Source organism: Sander lucioperca, chromosome 6 (genome assembly GCF_008315115.2).
Source record: "Sander lucioperca isolate FBNREF2018 chromosome 6, SLUC_FBN_1.2, whole genome shotgun sequence".
Classification (NCBI taxonomy): domain Eukaryota; kingdom Metazoa; phylum Chordata; class Actinopteri; order Perciformes; family Percidae; genus Sander; species Sander lucioperca.
The window spans coordinates 3599544-3621913 of record NC_050178.1 but is presented as its reverse complement, the minus strand read 5'-3'; the positions used below and the strand labels follow the sequence as shown (position 1 = coordinate 3621913).

General features: G+C 40.7%; 1 protein-coding gene and 2 long non-coding RNA genes across 3 annotated transcripts in view; 1 reads left to right on the top strand and 2 right to left on the bottom strand.

Annotated features, from left to right (window-relative positions):
* The window catches only part of LOC116041554 (inter-alpha-trypsin inhibitor heavy chain H3-like), a 30977-nt gene extending 19223 nt beyond the window's left edge, over nucleotides 1–11754 (bottom strand). The window contains exons 1-14 of the mRNA XM_031287496.1: nucleotides 11729–11754; nucleotides 11499–11610; nucleotides 10593–10753; nucleotides 10357–10461; nucleotides 9839–10001; nucleotides 9628–9738; nucleotides 9283–9411; nucleotides 9045–9161; nucleotides 8678–8846; nucleotides 8483–8593; nucleotides 8151–8332; nucleotides 7831–8010; nucleotides 7610–7731; nucleotides 208–392 (exon numbers count right to left, since the gene is read on the bottom strand). Of these exons, the coding sequence (XP_031143356.1) occupies nucleotides 208–392; nucleotides 7610–7731; nucleotides 7831–8010; nucleotides 8151–8332; nucleotides 8483–8593; nucleotides 8678–8846; nucleotides 9045–9161; nucleotides 9283–9411; nucleotides 9628–9738; nucleotides 9839–10001; nucleotides 10357–10461; nucleotides 10593–10753; nucleotides 11499–11610; nucleotides 11729–11739 (1858 nt within the window). The 5' untranslated portion in view covers nucleotides 11740–11754. The remainder of the gene's footprint in view (nucleotides 1–207; nucleotides 393–7609; nucleotides 7732–7830; nucleotides 8011–8150; nucleotides 8333–8482; nucleotides 8594–8677; nucleotides 8847–9044; nucleotides 9162–9282; nucleotides 9412–9627; nucleotides 9739–9838; nucleotides 10002–10356; nucleotides 10462–10592; nucleotides 10754–11498; nucleotides 11611–11728) is intronic.
* A 2753-nt stretch (nucleotides 11755–14507) lies between these two features.
* LOC116041649 lies at nucleotides 14508–16929 on the bottom strand. Its single transcript, XR_004102994.2, has 3 exons — nucleotides 16784–16929; nucleotides 16159–16362; nucleotides 14508–15264 (listed from the first exon to the last, which is right to left on the bottom strand). It is a non-coding gene; the product is annotated as an uncharacterized LOC116041649 (long non-coding RNA).
* Nucleotides 16930–19366: 2437 nt separating this feature from the next.
* Nucleotides 19367–21795, top strand: LOC116041648. The gene is made up of 3 exons (XR_004102993.2): nucleotides 19367–19512; nucleotides 19934–20137; nucleotides 21032–21795. It is a non-coding gene; the product is annotated as an uncharacterized LOC116041648 (long non-coding RNA).
* The last annotated feature ends 575 nt before the right edge of the window (nucleotides 21796–22370 follow it).

Here is a 22370-nt window from a genome sequence, read left to right as displayed (position 1 = left end):
TTTCTGAAGCATATTTGCAGTGCCACAGTGTACAAAATACATTGGGCCTATATTATTAATTAATCAATAGTTTACAGACTGATCTGTCATGACAGAACACTGTCTAAACTGGATTCACAAATTGTTCTGTAGAGAGACATGTTGAAAAAATGATGATAGACATTATTGATTTTGCATTGTGTTTGTTTTGTGTTGCTTACAACTTACAACTTAATACAGGGCTGTGTCCTTGTGTTGTTTCACCTTCCTTAGGTTTATGGAGAACATCTGTGTTCTCCCCCAGAGGCTTGGTGACCACCATGGATGTAAGTGGGGTTACAAAGCTGTACTTCAGCGACAGCTCCAAGGCCTCTTTCTTCACGTTCTCCTTCTCAGGTCCAGAAAACAGCAGCCTGGGTCACAAATTGTGTCACAAATCAAACCATATGTTTTAAACAGTTGACATGACAGTAAAGTATGATAAAGGTATTTAACAGCTACAACTCCATGTTTTGTTATTACACAGCATTGTTGAATACTTGATTCTGATTGGTCAATCATGGCTTTCTGCTGTTTAGAAATAACAGGAAAACCAGGCCGATGCCGTGGACGGAGTTCTCATCATAGACTCTGGGAAACATTTTTAAATCAATAAATTACTTTTTCAAATTAATATTTGTGCTCATACTGAGTTCATACCGCTGATCAACCAAAGGGAGAGAGAGGGTAGAGGAAACTGGGAGCGCTAACAGCGCTAATGGTAACAGTGCAAACAGAGTTAGCTCCATGGTTAGCTCACTCACCAGGGCCACCTAGCTTCCGCTGTAGAGCTGTGCTCATCAGCTGTAAAGTTAACCGTCCCGACCTGGACGCAGGCGTCATCAACGGGTATCATCTGTATGAGTAATTGTGTAATAAGCCGTGTAATAAGCTGTGTAATAAGTGGGATAATGTAGAGTAAGCCTGGCATTATTGTGAATTGAACCCTTTCAGGCTGATGCAAGACCCTTGACACATACCCCAGTCGTAGATCTAGTTTGTATAATGACCATGTTCTTTAACGTTACATTATTCCTTACATTCTATTTTTGTTGTGTCTGTAGGCTTCTCCTAAAATTATTGTACGCACATACATATCAAAATACTTGCTCTTGTCAACTTTCTTTTTGTAAACTACTGTACATCTTAAGGAAAGGCAAAAAGCAAATTTCCCATGCCAAGTCCTTAACTTTTACAGAGGAGCAATAGAAAGCATCATGAGCAGGGCTCTGCAGCGGGTGATTCAAGCGGGTGAGACAGAACATTATTGTACCCTACTGAGCATCAGTGATATCGGTGAGATGAGGTTCCTTTTGCAGTCAATCCTACTATAACCAAAGTTTTATATTTGCACTTATATTTACACGGACATTGCACATATTTTATTTATTTTCTGTGTCTACGTTGTTTCATTATGTTCGGTCTCTATCTGGACTGTACATAATGGACGATTAAAGCAGTCTTGCTTACTTGAACTTTATTGCAAGTGTGCAGTCATCATCTCTCAACTCTGCCTTTGTAACGTTATCTGAACTGGTCCGCGTGCGTGGTGTAACCGCTAAATCAGTCCCCTGTACAACGGTACTTAAATAAACAATCCTATTGTTACATCTTTCTTTTTCTTTTTTCAAGTTAGTCTCTTTCCTTGAACTTAGGTATTCTAGTGCAACAAACTTGTACCATATGCTCTGCTCATTTACAACAGATCTAACAACATAAGCAATAATAAATCAACAGTTCAAAACATCAGTTTTTCAACAAGTGCATAAACAACAGCTTCATTTCTTCTTCTTTTTTTTTTTCTTTTTTCATTTTTTTCCATAGTCCATACTCTAATCACCGAGTATAGTCCGTCAGGTAGTGGGGTCTGACAACTTGTTGACCTGACCTGGTGACCGTGTCTTGGTTCTCTGCTGGGCCATCTGGCGGTATGGCCGCCTCAGTCACTGTTGGTGTGGGTGTGTTTTGTGTTGGTGTGAGCTCGGTGGGATTGTGTCTGAGGTGGCGACGATTCCATCTCAGAACACCTCCTGACTCTAACTCCACCTTATATGATCTATGGCTCACCTGTTGGACCACTTTCGCTGGTCTCCAGCCCTTGTGTGTGTCACAGGGCTGTACTCTCACTCTGTCCCCTCTTTCCAGAGTGTCCATGTCTTTGGCTGTGCGGTTGTAGTACTTTTCCTGTCTTTGTCTGCTGTATTTCAGTCCCTGTTCGTTGTGTGTTACCTCTGGCTTCAGCAGAGTGTCCTTTGTGGGAAGCAGGGTCCTGGTCCTCCTACTTAGGAGTCTCTGTGCCGGGCTTGTGTTGAGGCCCTGGCTCGGAGTGTTGCAATGATCCAGCATGGCCAAGTACGGATCCTGTCTCGCTGCTGCAGCCTTCAGCATCAGGCGCTTGGCTGTCTTTACCGCTGACTCTCTTTAAGTGCTGAAACTCTTGTGATGCATACTGGGGTCCGTTATCCGAGATAATTATGTCAGGAATCCCCTGTCGGGCAAAGTGGGCCTTGAGTTTTTTGATCACTGTGTTGCTCTTAGTGTCAGGTAGATAATCGACCTCCCAAAAGTTTGAATAATAATCTACTGTTATCAGAGAGTCTTTATTGTGACAGGAGAAAAGGTCTGTTCCTACCTTGGCCCAGGGTCTGCTGGCCATGTCATGTGGATGTAGTGTCTCTCTTTGTTGCTTTGGGTCCACTGATCTACATATGTCACATTTGGAGATGAAGGTCTTGATCTCCTCGTTCATTCCCAGCCAGTATACACACTCCCTCGCTCGCCTCAGACATCCTTCTACTCCCAGGTGAGAGGAGTGGATCCTGTGAGTGATGTCCACCCTGAGTGCGTCAGGTATCACGGCTCTGTCTCCTCGGAACACTATGCCGTCCTGGAAACTCAGTTCATCTTGGAAAGCGTGGTAGTGCCTGATGTCTTGGTAAGTCCTTTTTTCTCTTGGGCCACTCTGACAGTATCCTGTTTGCCACAATCTGTAACTTTGTGTCATCTTTTGTTGCAGCCCTGATGGCACTCAGCCTCTCTGCTGAAATGGGTAGGTAGCTGACCATGTTCACAGTCTCTATATCTGTCTCACTCTCTCCCTTAGTGCTCTCTGGTAAGTATGCTCTACTCAGTGTGTCTGCAAGTAGCATATCCCTGCCTGGAACATAGGTCACACTAATATCATACTGCTGCAGCCTGAGTAGCATTCTCTGCAGTCTCTTAGGTGCACTAAGTAATGGCTTGCCGTGTATATTCTCTAGAGGCTTGTGGTCGCTTTGTACTGTGACCTCCCTACCATAAGTATACTGATGGAACTTTTCCATCCCAAACACTATGGCTAAGCATTCTTTCTCTATTTGGGCATAGCCCTTTTCAGTTGGTGTGAGTGCCCTACTACCAAATGCTACCGGTTTCCCTTTCTGTGTCAGGGCGGCCCCCAGTCCTGTGTCTGATGCATCACACTGAAGTGTCAACTCCTCTTCCTTGTTGTAGTACTGTAGGACTGGTGCTTTAGCGATTTTGTCTTTCAGTCTTCGAAACGCCCCTTTTTGGATGTCTGCCCATTCCCACATGTTCTCCTTGCGCGTGAGTTGTCTCAGAATCTCACAGTCATCTGAAAGGTGGTCATAGAACTTAGAAAGATAGTTGACCATCCCAACTAGTCTCTGTACCCCTTTCACGTCAGTTGGCCTTGGCATCTCTCTGATTGCCAGTACTTTCTCCGTGTCAATCCTCAGTCCCTCGGCCATGAGCAGATGAAGCTTGAATTTGTCCGGTTCAGCTTGATGTTGCGCTCTCTGCACCTGGTTAGAAAGCGTCTGTCTTTCCTGTCATGGTCCTTTTCTGCCTCCTCTTGTGTTGCTCCTTCCCCCATGATTAACACATCATCTGCTATGACACAGACTCCTTGGAGGCCCTCCAGGGCCTGCATGAGCTTTCTTTGGAACACTTCCGGTGCTGGGCTTATTCCCATCGGCATCCTTAGCCAGCGGAAGTGACCGAATGGGGTGGCAAATGTGGTGAGGTAGCTCGACTCTTCTTCTAGTCTGACGTGCCAGAAGCCTTGCTTCACGTCACAGACTGTGAATACTTTTGCCTTTGACATCTCCGGCAGGATGTCATCTATAGTTGGGAGCGGATAGTGACTTCTTTTTAGTGCCCGATTCAGAGGTTTTGGGTCTATACAGATCCTCAGCTTCCCATTAGGTTTTCTCACTGCGACCATGCTACTGATCCAGTCAGTGCTGTGTTCCACTGGTGTGATTATCCCTCTTCTCTCTAGATCTTTGAGTTCCTCTTGTAGAGGTGTCATCATAGCTACAGGCTCTCTGCGCTTTGGCAGTCATCTATCTCTATTCTATATTCACCCTCCATGTAGCCATCTCCAGTGAACACATCCTCAAACTCTTCATTTATTTTGTCCATGGTCATGTGTTTGCCACTTTCTCCCTTTGTCACTGGGCTCGGCTCTTTCTTCACTATAGCCAGAATGTTCTCATACTGTACTTTTATCAACTTCATTGCCTCGCTGGCTTTTCTGCCCAGTAAAGGGATTCTGCTACTCTGGTCAACCACTTGAAACTCTAATCTGTACAGCTTGTTGTTTCTGGGGTTTCTGACCCTAACCTTACATGTACCCAGAGGAGTCAACTTGGTCTTGTTATACATCACTAGCACTTTCTCAGTGTGTTCTAACTGTGTGTCTGAGTTTAGTAGATCGATGGGGATGATATTACAGGTGGCCCCACAGTCTATCTGGAAGTTAACTAACTTTTCCCCTATCTTCATTCCTGCAAAGAGCTGCTGGCCCTGACTGTGGCTGTCTTTAACCTGGTTTACAGTTTCATCCTCTCTATTTACTTCAGTTATACAGTTGACATCCTCATAAGAGTCACTGTCACTAGTCTGCTCTGTAACTGCATGCACTTTCTTAGTTTTCCTACTCCTCTCTTGTCTTGATCTGCACTGAGCTGCAAAATGATTTTCCTTTCCACACTTCTTACACTTTTCCCAAAAGCTGGGCATTGTTTCTTATTCCTCTCATGTGTTCTACCACAAAACTTGCACAGTATCTCATTGTCTTTTTGTCTCTCTTCTGCCTGTTTTAGTGCATGTACCTCCTCCACTGTCTGTCCTTGCAGTGTTCTGCTATTCTCCCTTGACAGCTCTGTGGCTCTACAAATGTGCAGGCATGTATCAAGAGTCAGCTTCTCTTCTCTGAGTAATCTCTCCCTCAGTGCTAAGCTATTTGTAACACACACAAGTCGATCTCTGATCAATGAATCTTTAATGTCCCCAAAATTGCAACTACTAGCAAGAATTTTCAAGTCTGTTACATAGCTGTCCACGTTTTCATCCAATCCTTGGTTCCTCATGAAGAATCGGTACCTTTCCACAGTCTTGTTTACCTTTGGGTTGCAGTACTCGTCAAATTGCTTGATCATTAAACTCACTGTGGTCCTCGCTGAAGGACTAGCACTCGACAAAGTTGCCCAAAGTTCTCTGCCTTTTTCTCCAATGAGATAGTTGAATAGCTTGACTTTTGTGGTCTCTTCGGCGTCTGGCATGCTAAGGTCAAAGCCGGTCTACGGAAAGCCGTTCCACTCCCTATAATGGACGATTAAAGCAGTCTTGCTTACTTGAACTTTATTGCAAGTGTGCAGTCATCATCTCTCAACTCTCTGCCTTTGTAACGTTATCTGAACTGGTCCGCGTGCGCGGTGTAACCTCTAAATCAGTCCCCCGTACAATGGTACTTAAATAAACAATCCTATTGTTACATATGTAATTCTAAAGGTCCAATATGTAATATATTTACTGTAATAAATCCAAAAATTACCCCAATGCGTCATCAGATATTAAGGAAACATGCTCAGTTGAAATACTATCTTTTCTGACAACAATGCTAATGCCAGTATTTTCTCCTTTTGAAATTTCCATTCCGTGACGGAATTTCTGTTTGTGTTGGCCTGTTTGTTGTTATCAACTGCCCAGTTTGTCAGCCAGGCCGGGTTGCCAGATATACCTGTAAACACGTAAACCCAGCGCGCTACAGCTGTGAGTTAGTACAGCCATAAAAGCAGCAAACAAACGAACAGGATCAATGGAGATTGATTTTACCCGACAAAAAAAACGGCATGTTTCTAATAGTTGCGTGACCAGAGACGTAACAAACCCGTCTGGGTAAATTGGAGATGTATTTGAAAGATGGAGACAGCTTAGAGCCCAAAAGGACGCAGAGTTGGCTAATTTCCTCCTGAACAGGTAAGCATTAGCTTCAGGCTAATTTATCACAGCTACTAGGGACGGGCATTTTATGTCATTTCAACATTTGTGTAGCTACTCACATTGAATTATATAGCTAGAGTACCCGAGTTGGTTACTTGCAAAAACAATTGAGACACAGCCAGTGAAGTGATCCAGACCTGTCCTGGCTAACGCCGCCATGCTAACCCTGCTAACCCTGCTAACTGCTAACGTTACCAGGACCAGGCAAGCAGCCACGGCTGTTTACAACGTGTAAGCGGCTGTAGCCGACAACGGTGAGTTATTTGAAGCCAAGAGAGGGGGGCTGTAAATCGGAAAGAGAGGACCTTGAGTTTGCAGTGTGTTTAGCGATTGTTGCCGTAATTCTAAGTCAATAAAGTGTGCTCAGTCGGGTGGAAAAGGACGGCAAGGTAGTGGTATTTTTAGCGGTTCCTATCGTAATTCTAAGCCAAGGAAGTGTGTCTGTCTGGCTTGTGGAGAGGATGGCGAGGTTGTGGTGTTTTTAGCGGTTCCTACGGTAATTCTAAGCCGAAAAAGTGTGTCTGTCAGTTGGGTACAGAGCTCCACGTGAGCACGGGCTTTTATGGCCAGCATCTAACGTTAGCTACTCCGCTGTGCTGTGGAGTAATGTCTGACTATGTGAGACAAGCGTCAACATTGATGTGGATGCTCCGGTATCAGCCTGGCAACCAACGTGAACTTCGAGTCTGGGGAGTATTACATATTGCACCTTTAACTTCCTTGTAAATGTAAATTTAGTTTTCCTTCCTTAAAGACATATTTTGCAGATTTCAATCCAGCTCTGTCTAATGGCAGTGTGTTTAAATGAACGGTGTGTGCCGGAGTAGCTGTGGACTGCTGGATTCTGCTGGATGATGCAAAACACGGCTGCCCCTAGCTCCATGCAATTGCTCCACGGAGGGAACGCACACACCGTTTATCTAAACACACTGCCCACACAAAGAGGACACAAAGATGACACAGAGCTGACTTGAAATTGGCAAAGTATCCCTTTAATGCCTTAATTTACTATGCTATTTATTTATTTATTTTTTAGTTTAAATATTTTGTTATACATTTCTGTGTGTGTAGTGTGGAGTGGGCTACAACTGTATTTCATTGTGCAATCCTGTATTGTATTATGACAATAAAGATGAACCTGGAACCTTAAACAGTCAGTTGCTTGACAACAAATCAATACACAACTATGTGAAATTGTGAGGGGCCTTTTCCCAATATTTTCTTATTTCATTTTCGTTACATTTGATAGACTCAACAACAACAACAACATAGAGAAAAGGTGGAGGGAGGACGTCAAACTCACTCTTTCTCCAGAAGCTGTTTGACTGTGAGGTAGGCCCAAACCCTCTGGATGTGGCTGTCAAAATCTGTGCCAAGGTACTCCATGGTGGCGTTTGTGTCAGAAAACGTCACTCTTCTATCCCTCTGTCATATAACAAATTAATTATTATGTCAGTATACACAAGGGCTTTCACCAACCTTTCAGAAGATTACAGCTGATGTGCTGTGTGGAGCAATCCTTACCGAAATGGCTACAACTTGTGGAGTGAAGGTTTCAATGTCGTTGTCAGTGATCTGACCGGCCACCACAATCTCAGAGCCATTATAATACTGGCTGAAGTTAGTCTGGGTTAGATTGGTCCCTCCATTATAGATCATTGTCACATCTGTCAACAGAGGAGTGGCCACCTCGTCATAGAAACCCTGTTGACATACGGTACAGTATGGACGCTGTATGAATGTTTATCTCGCCACAGTCAATCAGGATCAATTTTATCTATGGAAATGTAGCAAATCACATGGTAAACAGAGTATTTATAATGTGAGCAAGTGAATTAAAATACCTTCAGCTGTAAATCAGCGTCAGAGTCTTCGTAAATCCGTCGTGCCACACCATTGTTCTGCAGCGACATCTTCTCAAGGAACTCAAAATTGACATCATGACCAAAACCAAGACAGTAGAGTGGGAACTTGTCTGCAATATCCCTTCTGACATTTGATTGTATTAGTTCAAGATTTGTCACCCCTGCAAAGAACCAAAGCATGGGATTTAAAAGGGGAAGGTGAGCTAAAATTCCCTCACACAGTGATACATGGACTGTCTTGTGGTAGTGGTCTTACATTAATCTCTTGAAGTATGTTCTCACGTTTGTGTGCATGTGTGTTTTATTGTAACCTGAGGTTGGGTCTCCATCGGTGAGAAGTATGACGATAGACGCTGAACCTTCTCTGGGATGTGCATTCAGCATACGTGCTCCTTCCAACACTGCTGCGTTAATGTCTGTGGCTGAAATGGAATGAAACTATGTTTCATTACTGCCATTACTAAAATAGTCGCATCCCTTCATAAAATATTTATTAAAAACCTCACCTCCTCTATCTTGAATATTCCGTGCAAATATCTTAGCACTCTCCAGGTTTTCCTTGTTGGCCTGAACAAGTTCTCTTTTCCAGTGAAAAATGCTGCTATCAAAAGTGATAAGACCAAAGTGGTCATCCTCTGCCAGATCATTCAAGATGTGGATTAATGCTATTCGGGTCTGGGCGAAAACATCATTCACACATTAGAACTTTTATTTAAGTAAGAAACCATGTGATATTATTTGTTTAACGTGTTCTTAAATTGTGTATTTAATAAAGCTTTCTGTAAAGTGAATCACAGACATAATTAACTGACATTAAAACATCCAGTGCTACAGTCACAATCCATCACAAACTTAACTCTTCAAATGCTGTACCTGTTGCATTTTTCTGCCCCTCATTGAGCCACTTTGATCAATAACGAAGACAACATTTTTTGGTATGCGGGAAAGACTAGATGGAGCAAAGTGATGAACAAAGTATCCAGCTGATGTCTTCGGGGGAGGAAGAAGAAAGTTAAGGTAACAGGGCAAGATAGCCATTTAAATAAGTACGGTATTTTTAACAATGCTAATAGACCATTGAAGTCATCCAGGAAATGAACTATTGCTTTACCTTGATGTCTCCAAGTGAGGAGTCCCTGTTAACATCATAAACAATAACCAGATCTCCATTCATACCCTGCTCTCCACAGCCATCACATGTTTTCTGTTGGTCCTCTGTTGGGTAGAAATACACCCATGCCTGGAAACAAGATGAAACAGGTTTTAGAGACTCTTGATAGATAAGTGAAAATTGTTGCAAAAGTGCATAAAGATATACAGTATTTAAAATTAATAAATTATATTAAGACGTGCACAAGGATGACCAATAAGACAGAATGTCCAGGGCCATTATGTATACTGTGGTCAAACAGATATCTCATTCAGAACAAAGATAGCAATGCTTCACTGCATGTACCTGTTTGTCTGCATGTGTTCTGGTGATGGCATTAGCCAGGGCGTTGGTGCTTAGTCCTCCTTTAATCTCGATGAAATTGATGCCAGCTTTCTCATTAATGTACACATCAACCTGGCATTGAGAATAAATTAAAAAAGAATAAAAAACTTTGAAGGTCTGATTATGTAAAATGTTTTTTAAGATTTATAGAAACCAACAAGGAAAGACATACCTTGAAGTCTTTGACAGGCTGCATGGGTCGAGCGTGGATTTGCAGCTCGTACTTGCCAAGCTTGCGTTTCAGCAGCTCCTCATATGTGAGTTCAAAGGTGACCTTTTTGTGGGCAGCCACAGTCACAGCGGTCTTAAATTCCTCGAGGGTCCTCCCTACAGAACTGCAACAGAGACATTAAAGAAGTGGTCCTCCTTCTGACCCCTTTACAATGGAACAATGACACTTATGACCTCGCATCACAGGTTATGGTGTGGATGTGAGATGGGAGTAATTCAACTAAAGAGTGACATTTCCATCTCAGATTATTTCATTTGAAGAATTTCAAAGACCTGAAGGCATTAAAGTAGCCATATTTAAAAAGAAAGCCAAAAATTTGAGAAAAGTCAGACAAAACAAAGATTTTATTCTTTTTCTCCTCCTTTTTCCTGAAGGACACACAAGGCTCTTCTAAAAAATAATACATAAAAACAAGCTATATTAGACATGGCAATAAACTGATCTATTGATCTATGTACCTGACAAGCCCAGCGCTTTGGCCACGGGACACAGCCTCAGTGTACTGCTGCTGAGCTTTCTCTTTACCTTTCACAACACCATCGTACCATTGGCCATCTATAAACCTGAAGAAGAACAAATAAAAGTCTTTGTTTATATACATACTCCTGAGTAGCCCATGATTTACTTTCATGATGCTTTATTGTAGAAGTGTTTATGTGCAAAATCCTGTAAAAAATATTTTTGCTTCACGCACATTCTGAATTTACTGATGAAGGCATTCTTGGGTATCCGGACCTGGAACTCTATTTCCTTTGAGTCGTCCATGCGATTGGCCACGCGGCTTGTGATGACCGTGGTTGCATAACGACTGGTCACTGTGGAGTTGATGTGAAAGCTGTAGATGTTCCAGTCGTCCTGAGCAAATACAGGAGGAGGCACATTTCACAATGAAATAAATGGCTTAGTTAATGTCGCTGGCTGACGACCAGCTGACCAAAGATCAGATGATGGTGAAAAACAAAAATGTGTGGGTGGCATCAGTGAAATCTTGTTGGTCTAACTGCAGAACCACCCCATTCTCATTGTTTTAACCATGTTTTCACATGGCAATGTGTCCCAATACTCCTGAACCTTTACCAAGTCTTAACTCTAAAATGTATTGATTAAAGTCAGGAGCACCAGCCGTTTGTGCCCCCCCATTGTCACTGTGTAAACAGATTTACGGCCCAAACACGAGTAATAAACACACACACACACACACACACACACACACACACACACACACGGATACAACATTGAGGGTGAGAGCCAGCACATCCTTCAATGTGACCGAAAGACACTGAAATATAAAAATTAAGCACAAACATCAGAAAATAAGTAAGTAATAAATCAGCAGTGAGATATACTAAATGTTGTTGCTATGTTGTGCTTGTAAGTCCAAAACATTTTTTTCTTTAAGAAAATTAAAACATAGTTGAACTATTTACCTCAGAAGAAGTCATAAACAATTGCTCCCAGTTTAAATATTTGTAAAACCCACAGACAGAGGGTGATGATGACATCTGGAGATACAAGTTTTCTGCCCAACAGCAACAATATTTTCAATAGATTCAGTTTCCTTGCAGTGTAGTGGTGTGTCCTTTAAGTTTTGTGACCTCACCTTGTTTGGTAGTGTGCTAGCCAAAACCAGCAGCAGCCCAAAGAGGGTGACTTGCACCACAGCTCTCTCCATGATGTTTCCACCAGAGTGCAGCTCAGGCAGCTCAAACTGTCTAAACAGACAAGGACAACATGAATGTGTACATACATTGTTTTTTAAAAGGGCAAACTCCACTTTCACAATCCCTCACTTGCACACCCACACACAAAAACACATTCCCGCCAATTTACCTCCTCTGCATACTGCCGGCAATCACACACATAAAAAAACAGAAACTGTCAGGACAGGATGAAAAAAAAGAAATTAAAATGTATTTGTCACATACACACTCATACACAGTACAATGTGCTTCTTTGTGTACCTGTTCTGGCTCAATACAAACAATAACAATAAAATCCATAAAAATAATAATATACAACACAATAGAGCAAGAGGATAGAAAATGAGGTGGTGGGTGGGGGGCTAGCCCCAGGTGTCATTGAGCAGACGGACAGCCTGAGGAAAGAAGCTCCTCCTCCTGTTCTCTGAGTTTGTTCTCAGGCAGCGATAACGCCTCCATGATGGCAGCAGCTTCAGATGAAGTTTCAAATGAAGCTTAGTGTAAGTTCAGCCAGGAAGACATTCCTTATGTTAGCCTACTCACTCATTCTCATTCACCTCATTCTCCCTCTCCTCCTGCTTCACATCAGCTGGTTAGGGGCATTTACACTTTTAGTTAAACCAACCAGATTTAGCCACACTCTTTACCAGCCAATCACATTCTTGCTGTCAATATTTTGTCACTTATTTCAAAATTTTTGGCACTTTTTTTCCATTACCACTAGAGCTGGGGGTAAACGATTATTTATTAAACGATTAATCGGGCGATTATTTTATCTCGACTAATCTAACGACTAATTGGACGATTAATATAACGATTATTTTTCTGTTGCTCGATTAATTAAAACCATAATGTATCTCAAATTAATACCAAAAAATTCTTAATAATATATTTTATTAAACAATTTTGCACAGCAACAAATCTTCTGCTTTACACAAAATAAAATAATTATTTTACTGTTATACAAAATGAAAGGCCAGCCTGTTTACTCTTTTACAGTACCAACATAACTCTCTTGTTCAAAAAAAATCAAGTTGTAGTGCAAAAAAGAAAAACACTGTGCAGTGCACAGTACAGACATTCCTTGGATTGTTTAACACAACATAACAGTCCCAACATAAAACCTGATGCATAATCAAACTGACTCTCTTAACTGCTATTCTGTAGGTTTACATGCTAATGCAGCTGTGCACTTTGGTGGTGCTAGGCTAACCAACGCATCTTAGCTCTCTGTGCAGTTTGTTCGTGCTAGGTTAGTAGCTAACGTTCACGTTAGCTAACGTTAGCTACTATAGATAGCTGTGTTCTGCAGCCGTAAGCTAGCTACAATTCAAGCCAACATTAGATGACAACTAACGTTAGCTAAACACAGCTGCCTAGGCGCCAGTAGCTAGCTAACGTTAACGTTAGCTACTAACAAACTGCACGGAGAGCTAAGATAGTTAGCTAGCACCACCTAAGTGCGCAGGCTACACAACACACTACACAAACATGAAATTAATTTAGCTAACGTTAGTACTTGGGACTATATTTTAAGTATTCCCATACCCTCGATGATTAAGGGCGAGCTGTTTTTTTAGGACTTTTTCTTTTCATGGGGCTTTTTGCAGGGCTTTGTTGGGAATTCTGTGAGGAGGTTGCTGTTTCCTATGGAACGCCAAAAGGGTCACATTTCGTCACAATTCGCACGGCGTTTTGAACGACGTTTGTGGCGCCACCTGGCGTTTATTAAACGCCACCACGCGTGTGACGTCACCAGGCGTTTAATAAACGCCACCAGATGCTTATTAGACACCTGGTGGCGTTTTGATAATCAACTCCGCCCTGTGGCTTTCACAGCCAATAGATTTGAACTCTAATCACCCAATCAGTAAAGAAGGAGGTCAGGCAACACTAATCAAGCATAGATCTCCTTTGCAGCTTGTTTGAGTAGCCCAAAGAAATGCACAACTTTGTAGTATGTTAGTTTTGTATTGCCAGACATCAGTAGGCACTTGGTGCTCATACTGTATTTAATTAATCAATCCAAATCATCCTCCCAAAAATGTAATAAAAAGTGGTGAGGAGCTATTTTCATTATTACCTGCTTAAATTTAATAAGCGCTGTCACACTAAGAACCTAATGGCATCACATCTGCCTTTTATTGTACATTTTATCTGGGTCTACTGTTAAAAGGGTTTCAAATATGGTGATATTTAATTGCTGCAAATACAGGTCTATTACTACAAGACCAAGAGAGGGGTTAACATGAAGAGTAAGCAGATTTTCAAAAATACTGTACTCTTAATTCAACTACTAGGAACCAAAGGGTAGCTTACCAGAAAATCTGACAACTCTGAAAATCTTGACAAAAAGGATTAATAGTTTCTGTAAAGTGCATGCAACAAGCAAACCTAAATAAGTTTACTTATTTACTACAAAAGAATGCTAGTTTGGTACAATCTTAGACAGTCACAGCTGTCTTGCATACAGTCAGTTAAATAAGGATAAGTTATATCTCAATAAAAACTAAATTAAAACTATAATGGCAGAATAGGTCACTATCACCATTTATTTTAATTCCAGTAAGCGCAGTTGACCTGAAGATGGCTAGATATATTATTTCCTCTACTTTCATATCTTTATGCAAAAAACACCCACCAGCGCTCTATCTAAAGCAACTAAATTAAACATACGTGTCTCATACTTCATTTGACCTTTCAGGAGACTTACCTTGACACAGGAACAGTAGGTGTCAGATCCCTCAACACATTCAAATACTATGGTTTATGATCTTGACTCAATTGGACATTAAGTTATAATAATAAATCATTAAGCATTTTAATTTATTTTTATTCCATGCATTACTAAAATATTAAGCTGAAAAATGTACTGACAAACACAAAAGCGTGACATAAAAATGAGATTTATTAAATAACATCAAAAATTCAGCAGCAGGTGAAGTAGTCCTTTGTGCATAGTTTCTGGTATATATTTATAAGGACCACGTGACATCACAGTGCTTTGCTGTCACCATTTTTGCGTCTGGTCAAAGCTAGAGGACCTACGTCATATCAACCACAACAGCTAGAGGAGACGGATACGCGATACACACAAGAGAATACGCGGAACAAATAGTTTTTGTCGTAATGTTAACCAGCTGTTAGCCCTTAACGAACAACTTGCTACACTGTTGATAATTGATGACTAGCATGTCCTGTTATCACATACTGGACATTAGTTTTTCTTCAAGTGCCATATGTTGGTGTCATTCACCTATTCTGCAACAGTGTATTGATGGGCATCTGTACTCATGACATACTCCAGTGTATGGGGATGAATTATGTACAAGTTAATGTTAAATGTGTCAGGAAAAGTAAGTTTGGGCTGACGTAGGACTGGGCGATTTATATATAAATTTTAGAGTATCGTTCAATATGTTTGATGTTGAGATGGAAAACAATATGCAAGGTCCAGTGGAGGTGAGTTAAGCAGGAATGGTTCAGGAGGTTCTTTTCTTGACTGCCATGCAGGGCTGCGATGGAGAGCTGACAATCAAGTGACACCTTTCAAAACAATGGATGACACCGCAGCCTCCTCGGGAAAAGTGGAACTGGATCAGCACTGTTTCGGAGAATGTGATCTCCCTTACAGGAAGTTGTAGATGGAGCGGATGAGGGGAGTCACTAGGGTACAGAGAGAGAAGATGACATTAGTGGAAGTGACAGACATTCAAAGTTCACTTCCGTACAAGCAACAGAAGATATCTGTCATTCCATCCACTCAAACTTAGAAAATAGAGAAATCCCTGTTCTCTTGTAAGTTTCTGTCTGTATGGAGTATATGGTGGAGGACAGATCCCTGTGCCCCAGAGTACCTGTGACTGGCTGATTTTGAAACAAAGATAAATGAGCATACATGAGGAAAAATGATCTGTGTTTGTTTTCTTTGATCCTGTCACTGCCGTGCAGTCGATACACTGTCTAACATTTGGCGCTGTGCGGGCAACTTTCCATTATATCGTTCATAATTCAAACAATGCTCGGCTAGAAGTTTTCATTCTTTGATTTTCTTTTACTGCTGATTCGTGTAAACAGCTGGTAGCGCATCTGCTGCTCGTGTTACAACCCAACGTGGAGACTGCAGTGCACACAAAGACTAGAGTGTCAAGCACACCTTTTTCTTAACTTAAGTCACACATTTTAGATAAGGGAATTTATTTAGTTAAAGTACAAAAATAATATGAAAACACATTTATGGTGTATTAGAAAAATAAACACAAGTGAGGCCAGTATAAATAACTCCCTCTTTTTTATGACACACTAAATATGTTGCCTCAATATAGCTTTCAGAGTATGCTATTGTTACCTCTGCTTAGGTTTCAATAAAATAAATGCATAAATCCTTTTGACATGTAAACCTGAATAGTTATCTGTGGGCCCACACTCACACATTCATACTCAGCAATCAAAATACAAACAAAAAATCCCTGTTGCAGCGAGGAGGCCTAAAACTGTGACGGCCGTTTCACTTGTTTACACAACCAATACAATAAAATGCACGTGCAATATAGTACTCACGAATCCTAGCCAAGGGGATATATGAAAAAGGCGAACTTGGCGATGGCAGCAGGCAGAGCACCGGAGAAACCACAGCAGGAAGATCACCGGAACAGAAAACAGCAGCGACAGTCTACATCACACCAGCAGGATGGAAAATCGCTCTGTGTGGTCCCAAGGAGCTTCCCCGATGCTCTCTCTTTCACAGTCACAAATGTCCGTCTCCTGAATCAAATACATTAACTGAGCAAGCAGGTCCATCCACTATTTCACGGCGAATTATCGGTAGTTTGTCTCAATTATTTCACATGCAAAGCTAACAGTAGGCTACAAAAGCAATGCTAATGGAAATTGTGCTAACTAACGCTAACGGCTATTCACAGTTAGTGACACAATAGATGGTTTCATACTACAACCAGGGTCCAAATTTAACTTTTTCGTCCACCAGCCAAATGGCTAGTCAATGTTCACATTTCACCAGCCACTTAATAGAGTACCATTGTTTTTTTGGCTGGTGAGTGTAGCAAATCTACCAGCCACTTGCATATTTTACCAGCATTTGGTTAGTAGATGGTGCTAATTTGGAACCCTGACTACCACACTTAATTAAGCATACATAATCACACACATGCACATGTATATTTACCTCTTGTAGATTTCAATACTCCAAAACAAAGTATAACTGGTTGTCAGCCTCAGTAATGGATAACAATAATGTCCTTCTACAACCTACTGAAACTCACGAAGCTCGTTCACTTAGCGTCTCTCTCTCTCTCCGACTGTATCTCTCCTCAAAACGGGAATCTCTGCATGTTGCAACTAAGCCCCGCCCCTCTACCTGGGATTGTAATTACATTGGCTGATAGGTCATGACCCTCCAACAAAATTAAAGAAAGACGATGATTGACATATTAGGCTGCTATCATGTTAAGCTGTGTGGCAGATTACCCTTACACGTGCTGAACATGGTGCTGAATCATGTACACTTCACTCAATCTACAGTCAACTGCATGAACTTCACACTTTGATCTTTTAAAAACTGTAAATATAACTCTTACCTTTTAAACGTTTTATTCATGTTAACCATTTCAACATATGGCATTAACTTATATTTTCTTCACCATATTTATATATTTGTATTGCATTAAAATTATTTCAATAAATATCTAAATGAAATTTAGCCAGGGCTACATATTATTTAGAACACTTCTTTACTTTGCAGTCTGTATGCACAAACACTTTGATGGTAATATACATATTGTGAACACAAAAACCACACTAGAGCAAGTCAGAACACCTCTACTCCTTACATATATGACTGAACAGGGACCAGTTAACTAACTTTGTAGAAAGTTCACACAGACTATGAGCAAATATCCAGAAGAGCTGCAAAACAAGTAGCCTAATGAAAAAAAAAATAAACAAGTTAGTGTATCGCTGTAGTTACTCACTGACAGCTAGGCCCAGATTCTAGGTTTGAAGGAGATCTATAACTAGAACTCAGGAATAATAGACCAAGGGGTGAATTTGAACTTACCATGACAGGCTGGCAGCTTTATTTCTATAGCACCTTTCAGGAACAAGGCAATATAAGTGCTTCAGCTAAAACATTATAGAGCAAATGGTCATGAAAATAAAACCGCCCAAAAAGAATATAAGATGCAAATACATTTTACAGTGCCGTGTAAGAAATTTATTTTTTTGATTAATAGGTCGTAGGGACAGGTTTGGGAGGAGAGAGGGGAGCAGCAGTTATTAGGATCTTTAGAGGTTAGTTATAGACAGAAGAGAAGACATTTGAGTGTGTGGTAAAACTTTTCACAGTGCTCATTTTTCATTTGGTGACTTTCCATTGAATAAAATTTTTTTTTTGCAGTCATATTTCATCATTCAAGTTTTCTTTAAAAATAGTGTTGGTCTCGTTCTCATGAACCCCAATCTTTTGTCTCATCTTGTGAGCTGAGTATCTCGTCACACTCCTAATATCCCTTTGAAAGGTTAGGGCATCACCGTTTGTAGGTTAAGCGGGACAAACCACTCTCTGCATGAATTTTTGGGCCTGTTTTGGGAGCTCTTTCCGTTGCAGGAAGTGATGTTCAGGACACTCCATGATGCAGGAGTAATCAATGTTTATCATGACCTCCTCAGTTTTCTTGAGAGAGAGGGTATTGTGAACCCTGATAATGAAATGCATCCTTGGCCACTGCACTATGTATATTTACCAAGGATCAACAGGGACTTGAATGACTTCACGAACCAGTGGAGCCACCATGGTCTAAGGACCTAACCTTTCAAAAGGACATTAGGAGTGTGACAAGATGAAATCAAAAATCAAAAATGAACACTGTGAAAGGTTTTACCATTTGCTCTATAATGTTTTATCTGAAGCACTTATATTGCCTTGTTCCTGAAAGGTGCTATAGAAATAAAGCTGCCTTAACCTTCAACCTCCAGCCTGTTACCAGAACCTAGGAACTAGCAACTGGCATTAGTTGGAAGTTCAAATTCACCCCTTGGTCTGTTATTCCAACCCATCCTGAGTCCTAGTTATAGATCTCCTTCAAACCTAGACTCTGGGCCTAGCAGCTGCTGTCAGTGAGTAACTACAGTTTTTATAAGGCTACTTGTTTTGCAGCTCTTCTGGATATTTGCTCATAGTCTGTGTGAACTTTCTACAAAGTTAGTTAACTGGTCCCTGTTCAGTCATATATGTAAGGAGTAGAGGTGTTCTGACTTGCTCTAGTGTGGTTTTTGTGTTCACAATATGTATATTACCATCAAAGTGTTTGTGCATACAGACTGCAAAGTAAAGAAGTGTTCTAAATAATATGTAGCCCTGGCTAAATTTCATTTAGATATTTATTGAAATAATTTTAATGCAATACAAATATATAAATATGGTGAAGAAAATATAAGTTAATGCCATATGTTGAAATGGTTAACATGAATAAAACGTTTAAAAGGTAAGAGTTATATTTACAGTTTTTAAAAGATCAAAGTGTGAAGTTCATGCAGTTGACTGTAGATTGAGTGAAGTGTACATGATTCAGCACCATGTTCAGCACGTGTAAGGGTAATCTGCCACACAGCTTAACATGATAGCAGCCTAATATGTCAATCATCGTCTTTCTTTAATTTTGTTGGAGGGTCATGACCTATCAGCCAATGTAATTACAATCCCAGGTAGAGGGGCGGGGCTTAGTTGCAACATGCAGAGATTCCCGTTTTGAGGAGAGATACAGTCGGAGAGAGAGAGAGACGCTAAGTGAACGAGCTTCGTGAGTTTCAGTAGGTTGTAGAAGGACATTATTGTTATCCATTACTGAGGCTGACAACCAGTTATACTTTGTTTTGGAGTATTGAAATCTACAAGAGGTAAATATACATGTGCATGTGTGTGATTATGTATGCTTAATTAAGTGTGGTAGTCAGGGTTCCAAATTAGCACCATCTACTAACCAAATGCTGGTAAAATATGCAAGTGGCTGGTAGATTTGCTACACTCACCAGCCAAAAAAACAATGGTACTCTATTAAGTGGCTGGTGAAATGTGAACATTGACTAGCCATTTGGCTGGTGGACGAAAAAGTTAAATTTGGACCCTGGTTGTAGTATGAAACCATCTATTGTGTCACTAACTGTGAATAGCCGTTAGCGTTAGTTAGCACAATTTCCATTAGCATTGCTTTTGTAGCCTACTGTTAGCTTTGCATGTGAAATAATTGAGACAAACTACCGATAATTCGCCGTGAAATAGTGGATGGACCTGCTTGCTCAGTTAATGTATTTGATTCAGGAGACGGACATTTGTGACTGTGAAAGAGAGAGCATCGGGGAAGCTCCTTGGGACCACACAGAGCGATTTTCCATCCTGCTGGTGTGATGTAGACTGTCGCTGCTGTTTTCTGTTCCGGTGATCTTCCTGCTGTGGTTTCTCCGGTGCTCTGCCTGCTGCCATCGCCAAGTTCGCCTTTTTCATATATCCCCTTGGCTAGGATTCGTGAGTACTATATTGCACGTGCATTTTATTGTATTGGTTGTGTAAACAAGTGAAACGGCCGTCACAGTTTTAGGCCTCCTCGCCGCAACAGGGATTTTTTGTTTGTATTTTGATTGCTGAGTATGAATGTGTGAGTGTGGGCCCACAGATAACTATTCAGGTTTACATGTCAAAAGGATTTATGCATTTATTTTATTGAAACCTAAGCAGAGGTAACAATAGCATACTCTGAAAGCTATATTGAGGCAACATATTTAGTGTGTCATAAAAAAGAGGGAGTTATTTATACTGGCCTCACTTGTGTTTATTTTTCTAATACACCATAAATGTGTTTTCATATTATTTTTGTACTTTAACTAAATAAATTCCCTTATCTAAAATGTGTGACTTAAGTTAAGAAAAAGGTGTGCTTGACACTCTAGTCTTTGTGTGCACTGCAGTCTCCACGTTGGGTTGTAACACGAGCAGCAGATGCGCTACCAGCTGTTTACACGAATCAGCAGTAAAAGAAAATCAAAGAATGAAAACTTCTAGCCGAGCATTGTTTGAATTATGAACGATATAATGGAAAGTTGCCCGCACAGCGCCAAATGTTAGACAGTGTATCGACTGCACGGCAGTGACAGGATCAAAGAAAACAAACACAGATCATTTTTCCTCATGTATGCTCATTTATCTTTGTTTCAAAATCAGCCAGTCACAGGTACTCTGGGGCACAGGGATCTGTCCTCCACCATATACTCCATACAGACAGAAACTTACAAGAGAACAGGGATTTCTCTATTTTCTAAGTTTGAGTGGATGGAATGACAGATATCTTCTGTTGCTTGTACGGAAGTGAACTTTGAATGTCTGTCACTTCCACTAATGTCATCTTCTCTCTCTGTACCCTAGTGACTCCCCTCATCCGCTCCATCTACAACTTCCTGTAAGGGAGATCACATTCTCCGAAACAGTGCTGATCCAGTTCCACTTTTCCCGAGGAGGCTGCGGTGTCATCCATTGTTTTGAAAGGTGTCACTTGATTGTCAGCTCTCCATCGCAGCCCTGCATGGCAGTCAAGAAAAGAACCTCCTGAACCATTCCTGCTTAACTCACCTCCACTGGACCTTGCATATTGTTTTCCATCTCAACATCAAACATATTGAACGATACTCTAAAATTTATATATAAATCGCCCAGTCCTACGTCAGCCCAAACTTACTTTTCCTGACACATTTAACATTAACTTGTACATAATTCATCCCCATACACTGGAGTATGTCATGAGTACAGATGCCCATCAATACACTGTTGCAGAATAGGTGAATGACACCAACATATGGCACTTGAAGAAAAACTAATGTCCAGTATGTGATAACAGGACATGCTAGTCATCAATTATCAACAGTGTAGCAAGTTGTTCGTTAAGGGCTAACAGCTGGTTAACATTACGACAAAAACTATTTGTTCCGCGTATTCTCTTGTGTGTATCGCGTATCCGTCTCCTCTAGCTGTTGTGGTTGATATGACGTAGGTCCTCTAGCTTTGACCAGACGCAAAAATGGTGACAGCAAAGCACTGTGATGTCACGTGGTCCTTATAAATATATACCAGAAACTATGCACAAAGGACTACTTCACCTGCTGCTGAATTTTTGATGTTATTTAATAAATCTCATTTTTATGTCACGCTTTTGTGTTTGTCAGTACATTTTTCAGCTTAATATTTTTAGTAATGCATGGAATAAAAATAAATTAAAATGCTTAATGATTTATTATTATAACTTAATGTCCAATTGAGTCAAGATCATAAACCATAGTATTTGAATGTGTTGAGGGATCTGACACCTACTGTTCCTGTGTCAAGGTAAGTCTCCTGAAAGGTCAAATGAAGTATGAGACACGTATGTTTAATTTAGTTGCTTTAGATAGAGCGCTGGTGGGTGTTTTTTGCATAAAGATATGAAAGTAGAGGAAATAATATATCTAGCCATCTTCAGGTCAACTGCGCTTACTGGAATTAAAATAAATGGTGATAGTGACCTATTCTGCCATTATAATTTTAATTTAGTTTTTATTGAGATATAACTTATCCTTATTTAACTGACTGTATGCAAGACAGCTGTGACTGTCTAAGATTGTACCAAACTAGCATTCTTTTGTAGTAAATAAGTAAACTTATTTAGGTTTGCTTGTTGCATGCACTTTACAGAAACTATTAATCCTTTTTGTCAAGATTTTCAGAGTTGTCA